The sequence below is a fragment of the Cebus imitator genome, unplaced genomic scaffold (assembly GCF_001604975.1).
Source record: "Cebus imitator isolate Cc_AM_T3 unplaced genomic scaffold, Cebus_imitator-1.0 Scaffold3002, whole genome shotgun sequence".
NCBI lineage: Eukaryota > Metazoa > Chordata > Mammalia > Primates > Cebidae > Cebus > Cebus imitator.
The window spans coordinates 1-2,152 of NW_016110317.1; the positions used below are offsets into that span (position 1 = coordinate 1).

General features: G+C 55.5%; 1 protein-coding gene across 1 annotated transcript; it reads left to right on the plus strand.

The window, feature by feature from the left end:
* Positions 1–665: 665 nt before the first annotated feature.
* On the plus strand, positions 666–2,152 carry LOC108299225 (MIF4G domain-containing protein; the record flags this gene model as incomplete). The annotated part of the gene is made up of 4 exons (XM_017521553.2): positions 666–800; positions 954–1,109; positions 1,224–1,316; positions 1,890–2,152. Coding segments are annotated over 4 exons (612 nt in total), but the record flags the coding sequence as incomplete, so codon positions are not given.

Consider the following 2,152-nt stretch of genomic DNA (forward strand, 5'->3'; position numbering starts at 1 on the left):
CCTCCCAAAGTGCTGGGATTACAGGCATGAGCCACCATGCCCAGCCAATTTTTTGTATTTTTGTAGAGATGGGGTTTCACCATGTTGGCCAGGCTGGTCTTGACCTCCTGACCTCAGGTGATCCACTCACTTCAGTCTCCCAAAGTGCTGGGATTACAGGCGTGAGCCACCGCTCCTGGCCCTCTGTATGAAATTCCTTTTTTTTTGAGATGGAGTCTTGCTTTGTCGCCAAGGCTGGAGCGCAATGGTGCCATCTTGGCTCACTGCAACCTCTGCTTCCTGGGTTCAAGCAATTCTCCTGCCCCAGCCTCCTGAATAGCTGGGATAACATGAGATGACAGGCACAAGCCACCATCCCCAGCTAATTTTTGTAGTTTTAGTAGAGATGGGGTTTCACCACGTCAGCCAGGCTGGTATCGAACTCCTGAACCCAGGTAATCCACCAACCTCGGCCTCCCAAAATTGCTAGAATTACAGGCGTGAGTCATCGCACCTGGCCATGATTTCTAAGTACCATTTGCTAATTGATTGCACCACTGGAGCCACTGTCCTCTGTATGATTTCTGATCTCCTTCACTTCAAGCATATGAGAGTGCTCTACTGTAAATAGCTCAACTTCTTCTTAGAAGTGCGTGGAGGCAAATGTGATAAAGCAGCAGCTCTAGACTCCCCTCCTGTCTCTACCCCTAGATCCAGGTGCTGTGGACTTGGAGAAAGTAGCCAATGTGATTGTGGACCATTCTCTGCAGGACTGTGTATTCAGCAAGGAAGCAGGACGCATGTGCTACGCCATCATTCAGGTTGGGGGTTGGGAGAGTAAAGGAAGCTGCTTTGAGGAAGGTGCTTCAGGAGTGGGCAGAAGGCCTGGCCTGCAGGACAGAGACAGGCATAGGATGGGTGGGGTTGCAGGGGCACCACCCCCCGCCCTTCACCTTCCTCTCCCTGGCTCACAGGCAGAGAGTAAACAAGCAGGCCAGAGTGTCTTCCGGCGCGGACTCCTCAACCGACTGCAGCAGGAGTACCAGGCTCGGGAGCAGCTGCGAGCACGCTCCCTGCAGGGCTGGGTCTGCTATGTCACCTTTATCTGCAACATCTTTGACTACCTGAGGGTGAGGCCCTGGCAGCCACCCTGGGAGGCAGACATGGCCGTCTCCTGAGGCCCAGGTTGGACTGCTCCCGTTGGTCACTAAGCCCGGTGCCCTGGCCCCTCCTCCCCCTCACAGGTGAACAACATGCCCATGATGGCCCTGGTGAACCCCGTCTATGACTGCCTCTTCCGGCTGGCCCAGCCAGACAGTTTGAGCAAGGAGGAGGAGGTGGGTGGCCCCAGTCCCAGCATAGGCACAGAAGGCTGCGGGATGAACAGTCTGGCTCAGCCGAGTGCTAGCCCACTGCTCAGTGAGGCCTTTGAGGATGTCACTTCTGGGGCAGGAGTGTGGGGGTGTTTAAGGCCTGTCAGAGTTACACGACCAGCTGTCAGGTGTGGAATTTATCCAGAACAGAAAGCAGCCAAAACCTACTGGTTCAGCAGCTTCCTTCCCAGTCAGAAAGCCAACCTATGATGGTGGCCATGCGAGCCATGGCCAGCTGTGGGTACAGATGGCCCTGAGGCCAAACCAGGGTCAGGCAATGTGGGGGAGGCAGGAGAGTGGGATGAAGAAGTGGTTTGGAGACAGGCATTGAGTGGAGCCTGGCTAGATGAGAGACCTCAAGTCATGTCCCTGAACTCGTCTCTTTCTCTGTAAGATGTGGAAATACCCACTGGATGAGGTGGAGGGAGCAAGAGAACGAGTGTAAAGGCAAAGCACAGCACCTGGCGCTCGGCAAATGCTGTGTGAGAAGCTGGCCCTGCCCTGGTTCACTTGTGTCACTCCCACTGTCCCCTGCAGGTGGACTGTTTGGTGTTGCAGCTGCACCGAGTTGGGGAGCAGCTGGAGAAAATGAACGGGCAGCGCATGGATGAGCTCTTTGTGCTGATCCGGGATGGCTTCCTGCTCCCAACCGGCCTCAGCTCCCTGGCCCAGCTATTGCTGCTGGAGATCATTGAGTTCCGGGCGGCCGGCTGGAAGACAACACCAGCTGCCCACAAGTATTACTACAGCGAAGTCTCCGACTAGGCCTCCAGATCAGGGCTAACTTGCCAGCACCAGCC